The 20,634-nt window shown below is 63.1% G+C and overlaps 9 protein-coding genes across 9 annotated transcripts; 5 read left to right on the top strand and 4 right to left on the bottom strand.

Moving 5' to 3' along the window:
• Positions 1 to 56: 56 nt before the first annotated feature.
• Q8F55_001808 (uncharacterized protein) lies at positions 57 to 876 on the bottom strand (the record flags this gene model as incomplete). Its single annotated transcript, XM_069350423.1, has 4 exons — positions 57 to 94; positions 132 to 214; positions 535 to 766; positions 828 to 876. The coding sequence occupies 4 exons, from the start codon at positions 874 to 876 to the stop codon at positions 57 to 59; spliced, it is 402 nt and encodes a 133-aa protein (XP_069210809.1).
• A 403-nt stretch (positions 877 to 1,279) lies between these two features.
• Positions 1,280 to 2,840, top strand: BFR2 (rRNA-processing protein bfr2; the record flags this gene model as incomplete). Its single annotated transcript, XM_069350422.1, has 6 exons — positions 1,280 to 1,334; positions 1,373 to 1,463; positions 1,508 to 1,883; positions 1,922 to 2,223; positions 2,267 to 2,602; positions 2,648 to 2,840. 6 exons carry the CDS (start codon positions 1,280 to 1,282, stop codon positions 2,838 to 2,840), a joined length of 1,353 nt encoding a protein of 450 aa, XP_069210808.1.
• A 307-nt stretch (positions 2,841 to 3,147) lies between these two features.
• On the top strand, positions 3,148 to 8,828 carry mug81 (putative steryl acetyl hydrolase mug81; the record flags this gene model as incomplete). Its single annotated transcript, XM_069350421.1, has 14 exons — positions 3,148 to 3,260; positions 3,309 to 3,524; positions 3,561 to 3,741; positions 3,779 to 3,937; positions 3,975 to 4,622; positions 4,659 to 4,751; positions 4,788 to 4,870; positions 4,908 to 5,574; positions 5,610 to 5,730; positions 5,776 to 5,805; positions 5,843 to 6,037; positions 6,088 to 6,152; positions 6,200 to 6,321; positions 6,365 to 8,828. The coding sequence occupies 14 exons, from the start codon at positions 3,148 to 3,150 to the stop codon at positions 8,826 to 8,828; spliced, it is 5,157 nt and encodes a 1,718-aa protein (XP_069210807.1).
• Positions 8,829 to 8,930: 102 nt separating this feature from the next.
• Positions 8,931 to 9,616, bottom strand: PBN1 (protease B nonderepressible form; the record flags this gene model as incomplete). The annotated part of the gene is made up of 2 exons (XM_069350420.1): positions 8,931 to 9,133; positions 9,166 to 9,616. 2 exons carry the CDS (start codon positions 9,614 to 9,616, stop codon positions 8,931 to 8,933), a joined length of 654 nt encoding a protein of 217 aa, XP_069210806.1.
• Positions 9,617 to 11,177: 1,561 nt separating this feature from the next.
• Q8F55_001804 (uncharacterized protein) lies at positions 11,178 to 11,977 on the top strand (the record flags this gene model as incomplete). Its single annotated transcript, XM_069350419.1, has 3 exons — positions 11,178 to 11,521; positions 11,580 to 11,821; positions 11,862 to 11,977. The coding sequence occupies 3 exons, from the start codon at positions 11,178 to 11,180 to the stop codon at positions 11,975 to 11,977; spliced, it is 702 nt and encodes a 233-aa protein (XP_069210805.1).
• A 305-nt stretch (positions 11,978 to 12,282) lies between these two features.
• On the top strand, positions 12,283 to 12,853 carry PWP2_2 (U3 snoRNP protein; the record flags this gene model as incomplete). Its single annotated transcript, XM_069350418.1, has 3 exons — positions 12,283 to 12,413; positions 12,461 to 12,555; positions 12,603 to 12,853. 3 exons carry the CDS (start codon positions 12,283 to 12,285, stop codon positions 12,851 to 12,853), a joined length of 477 nt encoding a protein of 158 aa, XP_069210804.1.
• Positions 12,854 to 12,910: 57 nt separating this feature from the next.
• Positions 12,911 to 15,075, top strand: PWP2_1 (U3 snoRNP protein; the record flags this gene model as incomplete). Its single annotated transcript, XM_069350417.1, has 2 exons — positions 12,911 to 12,985; positions 13,060 to 15,075. 2 exons carry the CDS (start codon positions 12,911 to 12,913, stop codon positions 15,073 to 15,075), a joined length of 2,091 nt encoding a protein of 696 aa, XP_069210803.1.
• Positions 15,076 to 15,148: 73 nt separating this feature from the next.
• On the bottom strand, positions 15,149 to 16,856 carry Q8F55_001801 (uncharacterized protein; the record flags this gene model as incomplete). The annotated part of the gene is made up of 2 exons (XM_069350416.1): positions 15,149 to 16,504; positions 16,539 to 16,856. 2 exons carry the CDS (start codon positions 16,854 to 16,856, stop codon positions 15,149 to 15,151), a joined length of 1,674 nt encoding a protein of 557 aa, XP_069210802.1.
• A 460-nt stretch (positions 16,857 to 17,316) lies between these two features.
• SET2 (histone methyltransferase set2) lies at positions 17,317 to 20,396 on the bottom strand (the record flags this gene model as incomplete). The annotated part of the gene is made up of 10 exons (XM_069350415.1): positions 17,317 to 17,889; positions 17,928 to 18,437; positions 18,484 to 18,783; positions 18,821 to 18,928; positions 18,971 to 19,056; positions 19,109 to 19,212; positions 19,258 to 19,557; positions 19,602 to 19,688; positions 19,726 to 19,837; positions 19,895 to 20,396. The coding sequence occupies 10 exons, from the start codon at positions 20,394 to 20,396 to the stop codon at positions 17,317 to 17,319; spliced, it is 2,682 nt and encodes an 893-aa protein (XP_069210801.1).
• Positions 20,397 to 20,634: the final 238 nt, after the last annotated feature.

Raw genomic sequence — 20,634 nt, 5'->3', positions numbered from 1 at the left:
CACGCGCGGGCAAGAGTAGACAGAGAGAGGAGCGTCACCATGGCGGCGATGACAACCTAGAGGCGGGTGATGGCCTTGCGGTCGAGCGGGGTGCCTGGGGTCAGCTCTGTATGACGACTCCGCAAGCTTACCATCTGGTGCGATGCCGTTCTTCGCCAGGATGCGGTTGTGGCGGATCAGGCGCGCCTGGTCAAAGGTGCACTTTTCGATCGCCCTGTGTGTGTCAGCGGTGCGGGGTACTTCCTCGGCAAGAGCGCGGCATGGGGTGGGTGGGGGTGATGGGTTCGAAGAAACGTGCGCAGCGAGTCGTGGCAGCGGAGCGACAGTTGCCTTGGCCCACCGCAGCTCGCCGCGCTCGGAGGTGAACTCTCGCCGGCCCATCCGAGCTCGAGCGATGTTTGCAAGCTATCTCGGCCTCCCACCCAGCTTGGGCGAGGAAGACGTCGCCCGCCCTCCCACCCCCATGCTCGCTGCCGCGACCAACGGCATCGCCACCACCAACCCCTCTACCGCTCCCTCGCTGACGCCACTCACATGATCCTCCGCACCTCCTCCACGCCGGCCTCGTCGAGGCCCAGACGGTTCTCGCTACTTCCCTCGCCGAGGTTGGCCTCGAGGTCAAAGTTGGACGACGACATGCCGGCCGCCTGCTGGTCGGCAAACGAGTACGTCTGGAGCGGCGTGTAGTTTGACAGGCGGGCGACGAGCTGGCTGGGGAGGTATGGCGAGGCGAGGGCGAACAAGCGCTGGCGGTAGTACCATACCACTGGGGGATGTCAGCGACGGCATGGGGAGAGGCGGGCGTGGCGCGTCGGTTTGTCACTTACACGCGACGATTGCGACGATGATGGAGAGGGCGGAGAGATGGAAGATCATGGCGGGCTGAGGGGGGTGGGGGGTGACGAGAGTGTGGAGAAGAGCGGAACGAGTGACGTCGAGTGGGAGGAAGCCGATGTAGAGTTGACTTTGTAATGTTGGGGGTGGGACAAAGTCGTCGGTCGCGAAGAAACGGCTGCGGCCATGAGCGGCGAGCGAGCGACGTCGTCGGCGGCGGCGAGGAAGGCGGGGAAGGCACGGCAAGGGCAGGGACGGCCGGGCGGGCGGCGTCACCGACGCGCTAGCGGCAATGGACAGGATGTACAGGACGCACCACGTGGATGGTCTATCCGCTCCTCCCACTTGTGCCTGCCCATCCAAAAGTTGTGGTGGGTGAGATTACATCGAACGCAGCGAGCAGCAAGCAACAACACCTCGTCTGCACAACTACTTCTCAACGACCATGTCGCGCCCAACGCTGGCACAGCAGCTCAAGCAGCTCGTAGAAGAGCCAAAGTGTGGGTGCTATCACTATGACCTCGTGCTCACCCATCAGCCATCGACCCCGAGTCGGCGTACGCCTCGCTCGACGGCCACGACCTCTCGCGCACCGGCGACGAGGGCAGGGAGCACTACCTCGATGTTGGGTGAGTTTTGTGTCAGAGGATCGCTGGAGTCAACTGACAAGTAGCCCCTCGAAGCTTCGTGCAGCCGTTGGCGCCGCGGCGACCCAGACGCTCCTCGGCGACAAGTACGGCGGCAAGACGAGCAGCCGGATGAAGATCTTCGACGACGAGGACGACGATGAGGAGGACGAGGATGTGGGAGGTGGCTTTGACGAGGAGGATGAGGAGGACGACGAAGACGAGGAGGATGAGGAGGACGAGGACGAGGACGAGGAGCTCGACGAGGATGAGGATGAGGAGGACGACGATGAGGAGGACGAGGAAGAGGACGAAGAGGACGCCCGCCCAGCACCATCAGGACGTACCCTCGACCCCGTCGGCGCCCTCCGCGAGTCCCGCCTGAAGGACATTGAGAAGGGTCGCGCAATCAAGCGCCAGAAGGTGGGTGCTCGACACAAGCAGGCCACTAACCCGCGCAGGACCTGTTCGACTCCCTCGTTACCCTCCGCATCACGTTCCAGAAGGCTCTCGGGGCTACCTTCAAGGTGCCCCCTCGTAGCGAGGAGCGCAACGATGACCCGGCCGGCGAGGTCGAGGCCAAGCGCGCCGAGACACTCAAGTCGCTCGGCAAGCTCAACGAGACGCTCTTCTCCCTGCGCGAGGGCATCACCCTCCCCGGGACTGAGGCGCCGCGCAAGCGCAAGCGCGCTGAGGACGGTGACGCTGAGGATGAGGAGTACTGGAAGGCTTCAGCTGCCGACTCGCTTGCCCTTGTCGACGCGTGAGTAGCTTACGATACCCCGCTGTCCAGCTGACACGCCCAGGACCCACCCCCAACTGATCCCCATCCTGAACAAGTGGTCGACCAAGATCCAAGCGGCGTCGCTGCAACTCGGCACCAAGCACGCCGGCGGATCAAAGTTCCTCCAGTCGACACGCGGCGCCACCGGCGTCGTTGACGCCATTGACGCCTCGCTCCAGCAGCGCCGGGACGCTCCCAAGTCGCTTCTTGAGTCTGAGGAGGCCGGTTACCGCGCTCTGCTGCGCGAGGTCATCGAGAGTCGACAGGGATCCAGTGCTGTCGACCTCTCGCATCACCGCCGCGAGAAGAAGAAGAAGCGGGAGGCTGAGCGCGGCGGCTCGAAGGGCCGCAAGTTGAGGTGGGTTGAGTTGCTGCTCGTCGTTCTCCAGCTCACATCACACAGGTACACGGTCCATGACAAGGCTGTCAACTTTGTCGTCCCCATCCCTCTCGAGGGCGGCTGGCACGAGGAGCAGGTCGATGAGCTCTTCTCGAGCTTGTTTGGCGGCGTCGGGCTGGCCGGTGCCGTGTCCACCACTGCCGAGGAGCCAGTCAACGGAGGGCTGACCGACCTCGGTGGCCTCAGAGTGTTCTAAGCGCCGGTGTAGCTCGTAGCTCCTTTGGTTCCCGGTTCCCTGCATTGTTCCACGTGTAATAGCATCTATTTCCATCATGCATTGTTTTGCCCAGTGCGCGCTCGAGTCGTGGCCTCCATCACTTTGCACACTGCCAGCCGCCGGCACAACAGGATCGACGTCACTAATCCGTGTTTCGGATCCGAGCCGATGAAGCGCCGACACCACAATGACTTTTGGCTGCAACTGATGGATATCCTCTCCTCTTCTTTTGTCACTCTCACCAACTTCATTCCAGTCTCTTTCGCATCGAACAGCATAGCATAGCATGTCGGCAGATACCTATCTTGATACCCTACTTGCGTCGGCTGGCGAGCCTGGCCCGCAGACAGCAGCGCACCGCGAATGGGAGGCGCTCCTCTCGTCGTTTGAAGCGGAGGGGTGAGTTGATACTCCCCTATCATGACGAGGCAACAGCTCACACCGCAGTGCCGCCGACCCCCATGCTCCCCCACCGCTGAAGCACTCCCGCTCCCCATGGCCGACGCTGCACGACCTGCTCGGGCAAGATGCCGACCTCGCACGCGAGGACGAGCACGACGCCGAGCTCGCGGCGCGTGTCGCGGCCATGTCTGTCGAGCCTGGGCCATCGGAGCATGCCGCCCCTTCAGTGGACGTTGACTCGCTGCGCGTGAAGCTGCACAAGTAGGTTTCTGGTGCGGAGCCTGGCTGACACCACAGTCACCTGCCCCCTTCCGCTGTCATCTCGCTGTTCGAGCTCCTCGCCTCGCCCACGGACGACGACGGGATCCAGAGCGGCCTGGTGGAAGTGCTTGGGTTCGAGGGCGAGGGGTTCAACCTCGTCCATGAGATCCTCGTCCCTGGGGTGCGATCGGCGCTCGTAGCCGCTGAGCGTGGCAAGGTGGGTAGCCAGCTTTGAGCACGTCTGACCTGCGCAGAAGAAGGGAGGGAAGGTGAACCACGCCTATGCGCAGCCTTCCAAGACTGGACGCAAGAAGATTGACATCACGGATATCATCGGCACGAATGAGGATATCGAGCGCCGTATCCAGGAGCAGCTGCACCGTCCCAAGGCCATGTTTGTGGACGAGAGCCAGGTGAGGTGACCCGTCGCAACGTTACCTGACGCCCCAGCAACGCGTCGTGAAGCAGGAGGTCCTGCCCAACGTGTTCACCTCAGGATCGACAGTTACGCAGTCCATGTCGTATGGTGGCAGGTTTGCCCTCCCGATCGGCACCGAGCGTGAGCAGACCGATCAATGGGAGGAGGTTACCGTCCCCCCTCCAACTGCCGTCCCGCCGAAGGCGACGGAGAAGCCGGTCCTCATCCGTTCCCTGCCACCACTTGCGCGCGGCTGTTTCCCAGGATACACGTCCCTCAACCGCATGCAGTCGGTCGTGCACCCCATCGCGATGGGTACCAACGAGAACATGCTCGTCTGTGCCCCAACTGGTGCGGGTAAGACCGACGTCGCGCTCATGACCATCATCCGCGTGCTTCAGAGCCACGTCAAGGAGGGCCCGTCTTCACACTCGAGCGGGTTCACCATCGACAAGGACAAGTTCAAGGTCATCTACGTCGCGCCCATGAAGGCTCTCGCCGCTGAGATCACGCGCAAGTTTGGCAAGAAGCTGGCTTGGCTCGGGATCAAGGTCCGCGAGTTGACTGGTGATATGCAGATGACAAGGCAGGAGATTGCCGAGACGCAGGTCATCGTCACGACGCCTGAGAAGTGGGATGTCGTGACGCGCAAGCCCACTGGAGAGGGCGAGCTGGCTTCGGTGGGTTCCAAGGCAGGAGCGTACTAACCCGCACAGAAAGTCCGACTGCTCATCATTGACGAAGTGCATCTGCTCAACGAAGAGCGTGGTGCGGTTATTGAGACTATCGTGGCTCGTACTCTCCGACAGGTGGGTGACTAACAGCAGCCTCAGCTCACCCAGCAGGTCGAGTCCAGCCAGTCACTTATCCGCATCGTTGGTCTCAGTGCCACTCTGCCCAACTACATCGACGTCAGCGACTTTTTGAGGTGGGTGTCTCCCGGTAGATGGAGCTAATCCATACAGGGTGAACCGCTACCAGGGCCTCTTCTTCTTCGACTCCTCGTTCCGTCCCGTGCCCCTCGAACAGCACTTCATCGGTGTCAAGGGCAAAGCCCGCAGTGCCACTCAGACGCGCAACATGGAGCAGGCCGTCTATGACAAGGTTATTGAGCAAGTTCGCGCAGGCCATCAGGTCATGGTCTTCGTGCACGCCCGCAAGGAAACCGTCAAGACAGCCCAGCGGTTGAAAGAAATGGCCACCGAGGAAGCTTCGATTGACTTATTCGACACGCGGGAGCATCCCAAGTTCCAGTTCTATCGCCGCGACATCGGCACGAGCAGAAACAAGGAGATGAAGGAGTTGTTCGACTACGGCTTCGGTATCCACCACGCAGGCATGCTGCGGTCCGACCGTGCCATGATGGAGCGCATGTTTGAAGACAACGCCATCAAGGTGCTGTGCTGCACGTCCACCCTTGCTTGGGGTGTCAACTTGCCTGCACACGCCGTCGTCATCAAGGGCACGCAGGTGTACGACTCGAACCGCGGTTCGTTCGTCGACCTCTCGGTTTTGGACGTGCTCCAGATCTTTGGTCGTGCCGGTCGTCCCGGGTACGAGACTGAGGGTGTCGGCTTCATCTGCACGTCGCAGGACAAGCTTGACCACTACCTGTACTCCATCATGTCCCAAGTGAGCCTCATACTCGTGGGCATGTCTGACAGTAGCAACCTATCGAGTCCAAATTCATCCCTGGCATGGTCGACGCCCTCAACGCCGAGATCTCGCTGGGTACCATCTCGAACTCTCGTGAGGCCATCTCATGGATCGGCTACACGTATCTGTTTGGTAAGCTTGTCGGGTCCCGGTAACACCAAGCTGACTGTTCCTCAGTTCGCATGCGCCGCGAGCCATTCATTTATGGTGAGTTTTATGGCGCTTTTATCCACTAACTCTCTAGGCATGAGCCACGATGAACCACGGGACGACCCTCAGCTGGGCAACAAGCGAAACGACCTGGTCACTCAGGCTGCTCGCCAGCTTGCAAAAGCCAAGATGATCCGCTTTGACGAGGTCACCAACACCTTCGCTATCTCTGATCTGGGTCGAATTGCGGCCAGGTACTACCTCCGCCACCAGACTGTCGAGGTCTTCAGTGCGTCACTAGCTGTGCTCGGCATAGTGAACTAGCTGACCTGCACTCAGATGAGCTCTTCAACCCGCGCATGAAGAATGCCGACATCTTTGCCATGCTTGCCAAGGCTACGGAGGTGAGAACGGCTTTATATCAATGCTGCCCCAGCCGCTGACCCTTCAGTTCGCCCAAATCCAGATCCGTGACACCGAGGTCGAAGAGCTCACGACCATCATGGACTCGGACAGCTGTCCTATGGAAGTCAAGGGCGGTGCCACCTCTGCCGAGGGCAAGGTTAATATTCTGTGAGTTATCAGCTCATGGATGGGGCATCAACTCACCCTTCAGCCTCCAAGCGCACATCTCGCGTGTCTTTATCGAAGACTTTGCCCTTGTTTCCGACACGGCATATGTCGCCCAGAATGCCGGCCGCATCATTCGCGCCTTGTTAGAGATCGCCCTCAGCCGCAACTGGGCCAACTGTGCCTTCCTCCTCGTCGACCTCTCCAAGGCGATCGAGAAGCGCATGTGGCCGTACGAGCACCCGTTGGCTCAGGTCTCAACCCTCCACCGCGACACTCTGTTCAACCTGCGCAAGTGGGCTGATGACACGGAAATCTCCGAGCTGCGTGAGATGGACGCGAAGACCCTTGGCGCTAGAGTACACATGAACGCAACGCACGGCGAGGCGCTTCACCGGGCTGCGCTCATGTTCCCTACCATTGGTGTCCAGCATGCGCTCCGGCCTTTGGCCCATGACCTGCTTCAAATCACGTTGACGATCGAGCCTCAGTTCCACTGGAGCGACAAGCTGTCTGGGTCGGCCGAGCCGTTCTATGTCTGGATCCAGGATGCCGAGGGACTGCACATCCTCCAGTGGAGGAGCATTCTACTTCGCAAGGAGACCACTTCGCTTGCCGTCGACTTCGTCATCCCCTGGACACCAGACGCGCACAAGTCACTGTCGATTGTGACTGCCTCCGACCGATGGCTTGGATCCGATTCGGAGACACCAATCCATCTCGAGCAGCTCGTCATGCCCAAGGCGTTTGAGGACCACACCCCGCTCCTTGACCTTCCGTTCCTGCCCATTGCTGCGCTCGACGACCCTGACCTCGTGAAGCTCTACCGCCCACATGTCCCCATGCTCAATGGCATCCAGTCCCAGGCGTTCTGGAGCGTGTACCATACCGACCACAACGTCCTCGTCTCCGCGCCGGTGTCATCTGGCAAGTCTCTCCTCGGAGAGCTGGCACTGTGGCACCTGTTCCGCCACGCGGCCGATGCCCTTGCAGTTGTCATCGTGCCTCATGCTCGCGCGGCCAGCGAAACGGCGGCTAGAATCCGCAGTGTCGTGCCCAAGGGACGCAAGATCTCGGTCACTAGCGTGAGAACAACGGACGCCTTTGACAAGGCGGTGGGCGCCGATGGCGGTCGCATCGTCGTCGCCACGCCAACTGCGCTCGACCTCATCGCCAACAGTCGATTGACCGAGCTCGCTGGCAAGCTGTCACTGGTGCTTCTGGAAGACTTGCATCTCCTCGACGCCGAGTACGAGCTCACGATCACCAAGCTGCTATCGGTCGTCCAGCCGCAGAAGACTCGAGTGGTCGGCCTCGCGTGTACGCTGTCGGACCCCTCAGACATCGGCAATTGGCTCAAGGTTGAACCCTCGTACCGCTTCTGCTTCACGCCCAAGGACCGTGGCGCGCCAATCGTCGTGCAGCTCAAGACGTTCACCATTGCGCACTCCACGACCCTGCTGAAGACGATGATCAAGCCGACGTACGACATCATCAAGGGCGCGGCCAACGGTGGTACGCCTGGCAGCGTTATCGTCTTTGTGCCGTCTCGCGGCGCTGGTCGAATCGTTGCCCGCGACCTCGTTACGCAGTCGGGAACCGAGATGGACTTGAACGGGTTCCTGAACGCCCAGCGCGCCGACGTCGAGCCGCTGGTGGAGCGTCTCCGTGACCCGCAGCTCCTGGAGCCGCTGCTGCACGGTATCGGCTACATTCTTCCAGGGATGGCACCGAGCGACCTCGCCATTGTGCTGGAGCTCTTCGCCTCGGGCATTGTGCGGGCGCTGATCGCACCGCGCGAGTCGTGCTGGACTCTGCCCGTCCGCGCGTCGACTGTCGTCCTCATGGGAGCGCAGTACATGCGCTTCAACCCGGAGACCGAGGACCGCCAGGTCGTTGCCTACTCGCGCCAGGAGCTGGTGCGCATGCAGGGCTTCGCAGTGCTGTCGGCACACCCTGCCGGCGCTGGCGGCCGCATGTTCGTCATGTGCCAGGCGGAGCAGCAGACTGCGATTGCGCGTGTGCTCGCGGACGGCCTCAGTCTGGAGTCGGCGCTACCCGCTGTTCTCAAGCGCGACGTGTCGTCGGAAGCCCAGGCAATCAAGACGCTGGAGAGGATGATCAAGGCGCGTGACGCACCTCGCACGCACCAGATCAACCGTCCGCGCGAGAAGGACCTGCGCAAGCGAGACATGCTCGACCTCATCGGGTACACGATGTTTGGCTGGCGGGTGCGGACCAACCCGACGTTCTACGACATGCTGGAGGGGACGCAGGCTGAGCAGCTGAGCCGGCTGGTGGACGAGTGGTTTGCCAACCAGCCCAAGCCGAAGGTACAGCGCAAGGTGATCAACGACGAGGATGAGGAGCAGGACAAGTCGGAGGAGAGAGGCGAGGACGAAGAGGAGAAGCCAGAGGCGGCGCCCGCCCCGGTGCCGGTGGCCGCGGCCGACCAGTTCAAGATTGAGGAAGAGGTGGTCGTCAACGGCGACGACAGCGACTCTGACTAGATCTAGAAGGTACATATGCATTACATGTGGGGTCGAGGTGCGGTGGCAGAGAGCGGGGCAGGCGCCAGTGAACGGAAGAGATGACAGGGTCGACGTGTCACGCTACTCGACCTTTGGCCGGCTCGCGGTGCGCGCCCACGCCGAACGCGCGACGACACGGGCAATCTTGTACGCGATGTACGCGAAGCCGATCCACACGACGGCGGCGGTTGTGGCCTCAACGGTGAGGCGGTACGACTCGCGCGCAGCGGGCAGGGTGTAGGTGAGCTCGTCGCGGCCCAGCCTGACGGGGAACCGTTCGCGTTCTGGCGTCAGCACGGCCCAGAGTCGCACTCACTCCCGCCAGCGGGGAAGCACGCCCAGTGCCCCTCGAAAGAGGACGCGACGCGGACCGTGACCCGGCCACTAGCGTCGGGGGGGAGGTAGCGCGCGTGCAGCGGGATCTCGATGTCGAGGTCGGCGCCGGCGGGAACAGCGAGGGAGAGCTCGACGGCGCCAGCGCTCTCGGGCGCGAGGGGGCGCTCGATGTCGATCACGGCGGGGGACGTGTGCCAGCGCGTGTGGGCGAGGTACGATTCGGCCTGGGCCGAGTGTGGGCTGAGCGGCGGGGAGGGGGACGCCGGGCCGAAGATGTCGGCCAGCTCGGCGGGGTCGGGGAAGAGCGCGTCCGTCAGCCCGAGGGTCAGGTGCAGGATGCACCTGGTGCTCGGGGGCGCGGGGCCCGAGAGGCGGAGCTTGGGGTGGAGCGAGGTGCTGAGGGAGGGGGTTACTATTAGGGAGGTGGACATGGTTGATGCGATGGAGGGAGGGGGGGGGATGACGATGAGGGCGTTGTGTGGGTGATGGGCGCGGAGAGATCCGTGGGTGTGGCGTGGCGGGCGGGCGTGATTCGGGCGTGGCAGTCGAGTTGGGCTTGTCCCCGCTCTCCCCATTCACCACCTGGGGCCACGGTGGGCGAGGTTCTCGGCGCCCCGCCGGGCTGAACGTCAAGCGGGCGGCCTTTGGGGGCATGCTGCAGCTGGGATAGCCCGAGCGATACAGCCCTCGCCATGCGTCGGCCCATCCACCCAACTGGCAAAAACGAGGCGCCGAGACCAGACCCCCGCCTGAGCGACGCCCCGTGGGCTGAGCCCAGGGTGGGAGTGAGCCTCGCCCCGGGGACCGCGGCGCGAGAGTACCATTGTCTGCGGAGGGAGGGGGACGTCGCCGCACGAGACTGTTGGGGAGGAGATTTGGTGCTGAGCGGTCCCGTCGAGAGAGAAGCTCTAGCTGGAGACAGTACAGCTTTGATACAGAGGTTGTTCCCACCGCCGTTGAGCGCTGGAAAGCGAGTACCTCTGCTGCAGCATGAGAGGTAGCCCGGCGACAATACTTAACCCTTACCCCTCGCCGCTGCCGGGTGCCCCATTTCTTGTCCCGCAACTACTGCCAGTCGGAGCTGGGCCCGCCACAGAGGTGCCACAATGCTGCTGCGAGGGGCGAGGTATGCGAGGCTGAGGCGACGACACGGCCACAGTGAACGGATCGGGCGCTACGGACAGATCCGTGTGTGTGTGTGTGTGGATGGCGTCGGCGTCCAACGCCCCTCCTGATGGCCGAGTCGAGGCGAGCTCGTCTGGATGTGTGTCGGGCGTGGGAACGTCTCTGGCGTCACATGCAAGCCGTCGAGGGCTCTGCATGGCTGAGGACACAATCTTACGGTACTTAAGCCCTCGCCGCCGTCGGCAGCCCTCTCGTCGTCCACTCTCTCACCAACAATGGCAACCCCGCCCCCGCCACCACCACTCCAGTCTTCGGCCGGCCCCGGCCGCCCACACATCACCCTCGTAAGCCGCGCACAGCACTGCTGACCTCACTGACATCCCAGGCCGTCAAGCTCGAGCCTGGCGTCGAAGTGCAGGCCTCGCGCGAGGGCTCCGTCGTGACGGTAAAGTCGGAGCGCTCGACGCCGGCGCCGAGCAGCTCCCGCGCTTCGTCCGCCCAGGCGTCCATTGTGAGTGGTCACCAGAACGCCGCTCACATCAGCGCCCGACCCCTCGCCCCCCACCTTTGTCCACGCTCTCCGGATCAAGCCGAGGTTCAACGCCGCGCCAGCGCAGCTCGGCAACGCCGTCGCCGCTGCGCTCGGTCAAGTCGACACCTTTCCAGTCGCCGCCTGCACCCTTGAGGAACGCCGCCCGCCCGCCGCCCCATTTCGGGTTTGGGCGGAACGCAACGCCGGGCCCAAGCCGCCCGCGGGGCGCGCCTTCGGTGAGTTCTAGCAGGGGACGGAACTGACGTCAGGCGTCTCCCTCGGCTTCGTCGCGGTCGCGGTCGCGGTCGTCTTCGCGTGCGTCGTCGACGTCGTCGATGACGGCCGAGTCGGACCGTACCCGGCGCTCGGACTCTTTCGCGTCGTTCGACGACGAGCCGGCGGCACCGCGCCGCCCGAACCCCCTGCCGCGGACCCGCGACCCGCGCGTTCCTCCGGTGCCCCCCCCGCTCCCGCTCCTCCCCGACGGGCTCTCGAGCCAGTTGGCCAACTTCCTCGCCGCCATCGGCGACTTCGGCCACGAGTTCGGAGCCGGGGACGACGAGGATCAGCGCCAGGATCTTCTCCTCAAGGTCCTCGACGCCCTCTTCCATGGCAATGGCGAGGGATCAGTCGCCGCGGACGTTGTCACGAGGCTCGGTGAGTGGTATAGGAGATGGTGGTGCTGACGAAAGCCGGGCCGAAATCTTGCCACGCACGGTGGCATTGACCCTGCGCAGTCTCGACGGCGTCGTTCGGCAAACCACAAGGGGCGCGCTGCGGGGCTACCCCAGCGACAACGCATCTCCTCGCTCCAGCGAGGAGATGCGGCAGCGCGCGTGGTGGGCCGCCTTCCAGGCGTTCCTTGTCCAGCTTGTCGACGGCGAGGGTGCTCGGGCGCTGCGGGCCGGCGACGTCGACGAGGTGGCCTTTGTCTTCGGGTCCATGTGGCTCGAAGACAACCGCGTCCAGGAGGTACTCGGTGGGTTGGCGCAAACCAGCAGCCGCTGACGACGCAACAGCCTCGGTGACGGAGAGGGAGGGTGTGCCGACGCCGGGCCAGGTGAGGCTGCTCCGGCGCCTCATCTCTGCAATCACAGGCGTTTGCCAGACTGTCGCGAAGTACATCTGGAAGTAGCCGTGACAAAAGCAAATTAGTACGCGTCGGCTGTATGCTTGTGATCAGTATTTTATGCAGAAGAGTGTGATGTGTTGTTGTCGCTGTGTCGTCGGATCTCTGCAGTGAGGCTTCAGAGGGGCCACGTTTAGGGAGCTCGGACCACCGTGGGAGACTTGCCACTAAACCACAAAAGTTCAGAGTCCACTGCCGCTCACCTCGGCGGCAGCCTCCATCTCACACCTCCTCATCCGCCAAGCGTTGCCCAGCATCGACTACAACAGCGGCAAGCTCGACGGCGAGGCCAACAATTCTACCCACGCACCATGAAGGCAAACTACGTCTTCCAAAACCTGTGCGGCACCGTCTACCGCCAGGGCAACGTCCTCTTCACGCCGGATGGTAACAGCGTCCTCTCGCCCGTCGGCAACCGCGTGAGCGTGTTCGACTTGATCAAGTGGGTTGCGAGGCAAGCTCTGGTAGCCAGGTTTCTGACTCCTGCAGTAACAAGTCCCGCACCCTCCCGTTCGAGAACAGGAAGAACATTGCGTGCATTGGCCTGTCGCCCGATGGCCAGGTGCTCATCTCCATTGACCAGGGTGGGTTGGGACGCACTTCTCGCGGCGTACAGGCTAACCCACTCCAGATGGTCGTGCTCTCCTTGTCCACTTCCGCAAGGGCACAGTGCTCCACCACATGAACTTCCAGAAGCCCGTTTCCACCATCTCGTTCGCCCCGAACGGCAAGTACTTTGCCATCGGGCACGGCAACCACATCCAGGTGTGGAACACGCCGTCGCATCTCGCTAGGGAGTTTGCGCCGTTTGTCCTGCACCGCGAGTACACTGGACACCAGGATGAGGTTACGAGCATCTACTGGAGCCGCTCGAGCAAGTGAGTGGTCGCACTGTGGGTAGCGCTGACAGTAAGGTACTTCCTCACCACGTCCCGCGACATGACGGCGCGCCTTTACACCCTCGACCCGCTCGAGGGCTTCAAGCCGAAGTCGTTTGGTGGTCACCGTGACGTCGTTATCGGCGCCTGGTTCTCGGAAGACGAGAAGACCGTGAGCTGAACCATTGGTATCGTCCCAGCTGACCCCAGATCTACACCGTCTCCCGCGACGGCGCCGTGTTCACCTGGAACGCGAAGAAGACGACGGCTGACGACGACTCGGATGTGGAGATGGACGTGCTCGACCTGCCATCGACCTCGGCGTCGGCAGCCACCGTTGCGGAGTTCGCACCGGCGTACACTCGCTGGGGAATCACCACCCGCCATTTCTTCAACCAGGCCAACACCAAGGTTGCCTGCGCTACCTTCCACCCTGGCACCTCCCTTCTGATCGTCGGCTTCTCCACTGGCGTCTTCGGTCTCTGGGAGATGCCCGACTTCACCCCCGTGCACACCCTGTCGATCTCGAACGAGAAGATCTCGTCGGTTGCCGTGTCGGCGTCTGGCGAATGGCTCGCGTTCGGCGCCAGCAAGCTTGGCCAGCTCCTTGTCTGGGAGTGGCAGAGTGAGAGCTACGTGCTCAAGCAGCAGGGACACTACTTCGACATGAACACGCTGGCCTTCAGCCAGGACGGCCAGAACATTGCGACTGGAGGCGAAGACGGCAAGGTCAAGCTGTGGAACGCGTCGAGCGGCTTCTGCTATGTCACATTCCCGGAACACACGGCATCGATCAGCTCGGTTGAGTTCGCCAAGCAGGGCCAGGTTCTGTTCTCCGCTTCGTTGGACGGTACTGTTCGCGCCTTCGACCTGATCCGTTACCGCAACTTCAGGACATTCACCTCTCCCACGCCCGTCCAGTTCTGCTCGCTCGCCGTCGACCCCAGCGGAGAGGTCGTGTGCGCCGGTTCCCTCGACACGTTCGAGATCTACATGTGGTCGGTGCAGACCGGCAAGCTTCTTGACATCCTGTCGGGCCACACCGCGCCAGTTTCTGGCCTGTCGTTCTCGCCCTCTGGTGACCAGCTCGCCTCGTCGAGCTGGGACCGCAGTGTGAGGCTATGGGGTGTATTTGGACGCTCGCGCGAGAGTGAGCCGATCACCGTCAGCTCTGAGGCTACTGCTCTCGCCTTCCGACCGGACGGCAAGGAACTTGCGGTCACGACACTCGACGGGCAGATCAGCTTTGTGGACGTTGCCGAGGGCGAGATCAAGAGCGTCATCGAGGGCAGGAGAGATATCTCTGGCGGCCGCAAGGCCGAGGACCGCATGAGCGCCGCCAACAACGCCGCGTCCAAGTACTTCAACTCGGTGTGCTGGACGGCCGATGGTAGCTGCGTCATTGCTGGAGGCAGCTCCAAGTACGTGGTGATCTACGACCGCGCGGACGGCGTCATGGTCAAGAAGTTCCAGATCTCGGAGAACCTGTCGCTCGACGGAACGCAGGAGATGCTCGACTCGAGGAGGTTGACCGAGGCGGGGTCTTTGGATGCGCTCGACGACAACGGCGATGCGTCGGACCTGGAGGACCGCCTGGACAACACGCTCCCTGGTGCGCAGAAGGGCGACCTCAGCAAGCGCAAGTACAAGCGCGACGCTCGCACCAACTGTGTTCGCTTCAGTGCCACGGGCCGGTCATGGGCGGCTGCGAGCACCGAGGGCCTGTTGCTCTATTCTTTGGACGAGAGCACAACGTTCGACCCCATCGACCTGAGCCTGGACCTGACGCCGGAGAGCACGCTCGAGACGCTGGCCAAGGGCGAGCACTTGATTGCGCTCGTCATGGCCCTGCGGTTGAACGAGAAGCCTCTTATCCAGCGCGTGTACGAGTCGATCCCGGCTGCCGAGGTGCGGCTGGTCGCGCGCCAGCTGCCTCAGGTCTACGTTCAGCGCCTGCTGTCGTTTATCGCCGAGCACGCCGAGTCGTCGCCGCACGTCGAGTTTGACCTCGTGTGGGTGGCGGCGATGCTGACGTCGCACGGACGGTGGCTCAAGGAGCGCAAGGCGGAGAACGCGTCGGTTTTCCGCGCGCTGCAAAAGAGCGTGCAGGCATGGGAGAGCAGCGTGGCCAAGCTGTGCAACGACAACACGTTCACGCTGTCGTATCTCATCTCGCAGTCGAAGCGGGCCGAGACGACGAACGGGGACTCGGGCATTGTTTACTAGGTTGGGGCATGGTACAGGTATAGAGGCATATGCATTGGTGGCACAGACTTTGTATCTAGAATTATTACAGCGTCTAGGTAGGGGAGAACTTTGACCTGGCGCGGAGCGCCGGGCCGTACTTGATGAGGACGAAGGGGATGGGGGCCATGACGAGGGCGAGGAAGGCGAGGAGGCACGATGCCCACTGTGTCCCGAGGCGCTCGTACATCTGTGACGCGAAGAGGGGGAAGCCCGCGCCGAACGCGGCACGCACGACGGTCACGCCGGCGAGCGCGCTCGCCGCGACCCAGAGGTACACGTCGATGATGTAGTTGAAGAGGCCGACGAAGATTGTCTGGACTGCGAAGCCGAGGAGCGCGGTCGCGAGCACGGGCGAGATCCAGTGGACCGAGGGGTAGCTGGTCCACGCGAACCAGAACATGGATATGGCTAGCACGAGCGACGTGAGGCGGGACGCGAGGAGGCGGACTTCTGGCGCTGGCTTCTCGGGCGCGATGGCAGCCACGTGCTTGCGGTAGTGGCGGTCCGTGACGGTGATGTAGACGAGCGCGGCGATGTTTCCGCCCATGAAGAAGCCGAGGAAGGCGAGGCCGTTTGTGGCCGCGTTGAACCCGTGGTTCTTGATAAACACGAAGGGGAACGCCTCGAAGAGGAGGTAGATGATGCCGTAGATGAAGCTCATGTACAGCGTGATCGCGAGGAGCATGGGCTCAAGCGCGAGGATGACGAAGGGCTTAAGGATGATTTCGTTGACCCTCGCGCCCCAGGTCTGCGCGGGCCGCCGCTCGAGGGGCGCGTACCACCGGTCCTCGCCCGTCTCCTTGCGCTTCTGCTTTGCCATGCGCGCGAGGATGACGGGCGGGTAGGTCTCCGGGAGCGTGAAGACGATGAGCGCGAGGCAGGCCCCTGCGAAGATAGTGAGGACCCAGTACAGCCACCTCCAGTTGGTGTGCGTCGTCTGGATGAAGCCCGACACGATGGGGCCGATCGACGGCCCGGCGAACGGCGCGACGGCGAACAGGCCCATCGCAGGGCCGCGGTCGGCAGGGTGGTAGATGTCGGCGAGGCAGGCGCCCGAATTTGTGAGGGGCGCGGCGGCGAACGTGCCGCCCAGGAAGCGGAATACGAGGATGCTCGCCGTGTTTTTCGAGAGCGCCGCGCCGACCTGGAAGCCCGTGTACAAGACAAAGCTGAGGATGAAGATGATGCGCCGGCCGTACACTTCCGACAGGGGGCCCCAGAGGATCGGGCCGAGGATGTAGCCCGCGACGAAGAGGGAGATGCAGAGCACGGCGACCTCGTTCGAGATGTGGAAGTACTCCTTTACGCTTTGGGTTATGCCCGAGGGCGCGGACGACGCGAACGACGAGTTGAAGACGAGGCCAGAGGTCAGGATCGTGATGTACCATTTCCGCGCGTTCGACCAGTTCTGCGAGTCAGCGCAATCCGCCACCGCCACACACCTTCGGGTTGCGCTTGTCCCCCTCGTCAAAGGTCACGACCCAGGGGTCGTCGCCGTCCTCGATCTTCTGCTCGGCCTCGCGGTTGCTCTCGGCCTCGGCGCGCGAGCGTGCCGGCGCGAGACCCAGCTCGGCGTCGTACCCCTCCGGGCTGGCCCCGCCAAACGGCCCGACGTAGGGCGGTGTGGGAGGGGGCACGTCGATGTGGTGCTTGGGCGCGTCCTTGTCGTGCAGCGCCGTGGCCGTCGTCTCCGTCGACACGGATTCGGGCTGGCTCGCGCGCCGCGAGGGCGCGAGGTGCTGGTCCTTCTCTTCTGACATTGTGGTGGGTGGGTCGGGCTGGGTGCGGCGGACAGGGGCTTTATACGCGCCGCGCCAGGTCGCCACCCCGCGGTCGCCGCAGCGCCGCACCCCCGCACACTAGCATCCCCGAGGCGACGCCTTCGCACGGGCCATGCGTAGAAACGCGCAGCTGGGTCGCGCACAACGCTCGGGGCCACGCCGTAGTCGCCGCGGGGTGCCGTTGCGGGGCCGAGGCACCGGCCGGCCAATTTGCGGCAACTTCTTCCCCCGCCGTCTTGTGTAATCAACTAGAGTTTAGCTGGTCAGAAATACATCACCCGACTCTCAACCGGCCCTACCGCGCCGCGCACCACGCCGCGCCGCGCCCAACAGGTGCATGCTATTATCGCGCCCGCATCGGCGGCCGCATCGGTGTATCCACGTATCCACAGTGAGTAGCCAAACTACCACCACGCCTATCCCCAGCTCCGAACAACGCCTATCCCTGCCGGTGCGAACCCGACAGCGACACACGGTCGACCCGGTCGAGTACAATCGGCCCCGAGGGAGTGCGGCTGGGGAGGAACGGTCCACTAGCCCGCTGCACCACCACGGGCTTGGACGGCACAAACGAGCCCGACGCCGGCGTTGACATTGGCGAGGACGCCGCCGGAGTGATGGCCGCTTCAGAGTCCACCTCCATGCTGTCATCGCCGTCCCCGTGGCCGTTGGCATAGTCGTCGTCATGGTCATCGGCACCAAACATCTCGTCCAGGATCTGCGAGCCACCCCGCGGTGTGTCCTGCGAGACGCTCCCCGACGGCGTCGACGCGCTCTTGCCTGGCGTTGCCGACGGCGTGTCGTGCTTCGTCGGCGACCAGTGGCTAGAGCTCGACTGCGTCTTGCGAGGGTCCTTCAACTTGCCCTTGGCCTTGAGCTTCTTGAGCAGCTTGTGCGCGAACTCCTTGGTGAATGCCTTGATCTTGGCCTTCTTCTCATCGGACAGCGAGGGGTGACGGTGGGCAGCGTACGAGTGGCCACGCTTCTCCTTGTCCACAAGGATCATCGTGCACTGGAACGTCAGCGCAGCACAACCACAGCTCGACCTACCTCCTTGGCATAGCGCTTGAACGTCTCGTGCTCCATCTGCTCCTTGTACTTGGACATGGAGCGGACCACCACATCACCAACAAGCTTAGCCAGCCGCTTCTCCTTTCTTGCCTCGTCCTCGGCAGCGCTGCGGTGCGAAGTCTTCTGCCGTTTTCTCGACTCGGAGCTCTCGCCGGTATCGTGTCGAGAGCCCCGTCCAGCCGATGCAGGCGACTTGTCTGACGACGGTGCCGACAGCGCGGCCAGTTGCGACTGCTGGGCCATTGCGATAATAGCGTCGAGCTTGGACTTGTCGTTTGCAGCCGACGGGGGTGGCGCCCTCGGCAGTTGGGGTGGTGGCGGCCGGTGCCGGATCATCGGTGGTGGCGGTCCACGACGGACAGGGGCAACCTCGAACCGAATGGCCTCGGTGTTTGCGAGATCGTCGATCGCCACATGCCGTGAGCGCGAGTAGGTCACAGCGTCCGCCTCGGCAATCGTCGTGGTGTAGAGCGAGTCGTCCGTGTCAAGCTGCGGGGTCAGCTGTGTTTCAACGGTGGATGTTGAGCTAACTCACCGAGGCAATCTTGTGCACACGCGGAATCTTGTACGACATCTCAATGCCAGACCAGTACTCGAGCAGGTGCTTTGCAATACCCGCGAGCTGTTCGTCGCCGCCTTGACTCAAGGCCTTGACCGGTTCCTGGATGTTCGAGTCCTCGACCTTGTTTCGGATTGTCAACTTCCAGCGCTCCATGCTTTCGAGGGCCAGGAGGACAACGTCGCGGTTCTCGGCCATGTCGCTGAGGATCATGGTCATGAGACTGAAACCGTGCATGCGCATCAGCTGTCGCTGGACGACCGGCTCGTCCGTCATCTGGCGGGTCAGCGTCGAATCGGCTCACGGTACCCACCTTGATACGCTCGAGCAAGCGGCCCATCATGCGCGGGTTCTCCATCGACTGGCGCATGGCCGCCGCGACCTTGGGCACGTCGTTTTCCTTCATGGGGTGCAGCACAGGCTGGCGGTGTTAGCTGGTCTCTCGCCATGCGCAGCTACCCACCACATAGTCCTCGTCCAGCTGTCTGGCCTTCTTCTTCCTGTTCCCCTTCATGCCCTGCGCCACGACCTCATCGAGGATGCCAAGGGCTGTGGAATGTCAGTCACGTGTTCTAGCGGATCTCGGTTGCAGCCGACTCACCATCGAGGAAGAGGTCGTCAATGCCGCCCACGTCGGTCTGCGTCTTGCCACCGATGAAACCAACGCAGTTGGGCTCGCCGCAGTAGCAAATCTGCGCCTCGTGACTGGGGGCGTGTCAGATCAGGCAAGCCACCCCGCGCCGCACTCACCCATAGCGATCGACATTGTAGTTGAAGGTCACCTCCTCCCCCTTTAGCACGTCCCGCTTGGTGAAGATGCCCATGCGCATACGGCGGCCCACGACCCACTTCTGCACCTCGCAGTTGGGGTTGCACGAGTGGTTTGCGAATCGGCCGATGCCGCCCTTCTTTGTCGCGTCGATGTACTCCTCCTTCTGGAGCATCATAAAGTAGAAGTGCTTGATGCCCTCCTCTGCGTAGTCTGCCATGCGCTTGCGGAACGTCTTTTCCACCACCACCTCTCCAATGTACTCGTAGATGAGCGCACCGCTGGGGATGTCAGCGTTGTCTTGGCCAGCATCCCGTCCACTCACGCTGGTATATCTGTCGCCGCCCGCAGCCCGAACCCCTTTTTCTCCGTCTGCACAATGTCCACTTTGGCATGTTGTCGCTTCGAGAACCTGCAGCGTCAGCGCCAGTACCCCCACCCCCACGCACCTCTGGTTCTGGCAGTGCCTGCCTGCGCGGCACTCGCCCGCCAGACACTCTATAAAGATTGCGCGGTTGATGCACCCCGAGTCGGGCCCGCATGCTGTGCCGTTCGGGTCGTCTGCGCGTGTGAGCCAAGCACCAAGCACCACGCCGGGCCACCCAACCCTGCACTAACCGGCATCATAGACACAGTCGCACACCATCATCTCGTCCTGCTCGCGGCTGAGGCCGAGGTCTTTGCGCTCGTACACGCATCGCTCGAGGTCCTCGAACGTCGCGTGCGCAGCGTCCCATGCGTCGGGCAGGTCGTCGATGAGGTGCGGCGGGGGCGGGGGCGTGCGCTCGCGGCGCCGGCCGCGGCCTCCGCCCCCGCCGGGCGTGCTGACTGCGCTCGAGCTCGCCTGGCGCGACGACTCGCCGGGCTTGTCGTCGTCGTCGGCGAGCAGCGGCGCTTTTCGCTCGGGCTCGGGCGACTCGGTACCCCAGCGGAAGGCCGGCGGCGAGGCCGAGCGCGAGCGCTTGACGGGCGAGTGCGGCGCCGAAGACGACGGCAGCGGTGGCGTGGGTGGCCGCTCGTGCCCCTTCCCCCCAGCCGGCGCCGCTTCGAACTTTACGGCCCGCGCCGCTTCGGCGGGGGGAGACACTTCGTCCTTGACCTCGTCTTTGATCTCAGACATGTTTGCGGCCCATGAATGCCTGCGGGGGTGGGTAAGCATGGGGATGAGCGCGGCAGGGGAGTCGCGACGCACTCGTTTGTACCGATGCACTCGATTGCAGTGGCCAATGCTTGTTGATGCAAAGTGAGAAGTGGAGAAAAGATGTTTGAGATGACTGTCCGAGTTGGGCGGCGACGGCCAGAGCCGTTTGTCACCCAAATGACCAGGGTCCATTGTCGACGCGTGCAGTGAGGGAAGG

The sequence above is a fragment of the Vanrija albida genome, assembly GCF_041260175.1.
Source record: "Vanrija albida strain AlHP1 chromosome Unknown contig_2, whole genome shotgun sequence".
Classification (NCBI taxonomy): Eukaryota; Fungi; Basidiomycota; class Tremellomycetes; order Trichosporonales; family Trichosporonaceae; genus Vanrija; species Vanrija albida.
Note: the sequence above shows the minus strand (reverse complement) of the source record. Positions and strands in the feature narration are given on the sequence as shown.